Below are 1794 nucleotides of genomic sequence, written 5' to 3'. Positions count from 1 at the left end.
GTTTTTTATATTTATTTTGTACCTAAATTACATGTAACTAGTTACTCCCCAACACTAACACTGTACGTTATATCTTGTATGTTTAAACTGAACAAAAATAAAAGTGAGTATTATTGCTAAGCCAGCAAGGAAGTCACTGCACCTGGGCAATGAATAGTCTGGCACGTACGTGTGTGTGTGTGTGTGTGTGTGTGTGTGTGTGTGTGTGTGTGTGTGTGTGTGTGTGTGTGTGTGTGTGTGTGTGTGTGTATATATATATACAGATAAGTCAAATTAAATTTAAAAAAAATGTAAATGATCTATTGAATGATCACTTAGAAAACCACATTCACATTTACTCACTTCAATTTATTGAATGGATTAAACAAACAAGATATACTGTGTATTTTTTGCTGTTTCTCCCTTCTCCCTAAGCCTATGGTTCTCAAACTTTTTTTCTGTCATGCCTTCCTTAAGAAGCCAAAAAAGTTCAAGTCCCTTGTCTCCAGAAAGTGGATTTCATTTTTATTAATCATTAACAACATGAACGATAGAAAAAACAAAAGATTCAAATTAGCAAAATAGCCTTACTAGCATCAGATACCTTTTTTTGTTTATGTCACCACATGAATCACATTCATGCAACTTTCAAAGCCCCCAGTCAGTGTTACCCCTATGATCACTATGTGTTCCTTGACAGGGTGTTTGGACGGTATGTGTGGTTTCCCTCTGAGTCAGTACCTCCGCGACCGGTCCTGGTTCTGTGGCAGAAACGCCAGGATGTCTGCTTGTTTGGTGAGTTTGGACGACACCCGGAAAAAATGTGCACAGCAGCCTCCTTTCCTACGTGAATATCTTTTAGATACTCAGACTGTAATAGGTATTGCAAAAGCATATATAATGAGTGGCAGTTAACAGTTTATAAGGAGGCCATGTGGAGTGTTTTGTCCAAGAAATACTTTGTCTTAACCCTTTACCGTTTGTCAAAAAAAAAAAACAGGCTCTTGAGAGAGTTTCGCTCGGCCAAGGGGTAAGTAACCCACGCGTACTAATTGTAATCAATATCATCGTCACACAAGAATGAGAGTTAAATGCCTTTCACTAAACTCATTACATCACATCAATCAAAACAAAAATATATCAAATGATTATCAAACCAGAAATATGTGTGTACACAATCACTGAAGTCTGTATTATCTTCAGCGTAGATCTCCTACACGCATTCAAACAATCAGCTAACAATTCTATTGTTTTAAGTCTGTGATTGACTACAGTGTATTTATTTGAAATGTAGAGCCCGCGGCTTTCTGCCAAAGTTGATACACGATACCGCCAGCCATTAATATGGAATGTTTATAAATATTAATGCAATCAGGATAAGATTGATTACTCGTTGGAACTGGGGCTGGCCTGATTGCTTGCGAGTCTTGCATCAGGCTTTGAAAGTGTCAGAAATATTCATCATCTTTTCGCACACAGGCTGGACGAATCAGAAGGGAATAACAAACTTTTTAACGTGAAAAATATAGTAAACTGCATTATGTTGAATGAAGTTTGACGGTTTCTGCAGATTCAGATGGAGTCTCTGTTTTACCGGGCGGTTCTTCACGTTATTCTGAGGGATCACTACAGTTCCTTTAAAAGGTAACACACGGCAGTTTACATCTGGCATCACTTTAATTAGAGAAATTACAGCAAGTGTCTAGCACCTTAAATATTTTCTCGACTTTTTTTTTCTATCATAGTGTATTATTTCACAGCTTCCACACATGTGCTGTGCAAGGATTAAAACTCGCTCACTGCAATTTCTTTTCT

The 1794-nt window shown here is 37.5% G+C and overlaps 1 protein-coding gene across 3 annotated transcripts in view; it reads left to right on the top strand.

Moving 5' to 3' along the window:
* mettl25 (methyltransferase like 25) overlaps positions 1–1794 on the top strand; it is a 15833-nt gene that overhangs the window by 7638 nt on the left and 6401 nt on the right. The window contains exons 6-8 of one of the 3 annotated variants that reach the window (XM_046071772.1): positions 680–774; positions 980–1009; positions 1550–1623. In XM_046071772.1, the coding sequence (XP_045927728.1) occupies positions 680–774; positions 980–1009; positions 1550–1623 (199 nt within the window). The remainder of the gene's footprint in view (positions 1–679; positions 775–979; positions 1010–1549; positions 1624–1794) is intronic. The other 2 variants (XM_046071774.1, XM_046071773.1) reach the window with 2 other exon arrangements.

This window comes from Micropterus dolomieu, linkage group LG16, assembly GCF_021292245.1.
Source record: "Micropterus dolomieu isolate WLL.071019.BEF.003 ecotype Adirondacks linkage group LG16, ASM2129224v1, whole genome shotgun sequence".
NCBI classification, from domain to species: domain Eukaryota; kingdom Metazoa; phylum Chordata; class Actinopteri; order Centrarchiformes; family Centrarchidae; genus Micropterus; species Micropterus dolomieu.
This window is presented reverse-complemented; position numbering and strand designations above follow the sequence as displayed.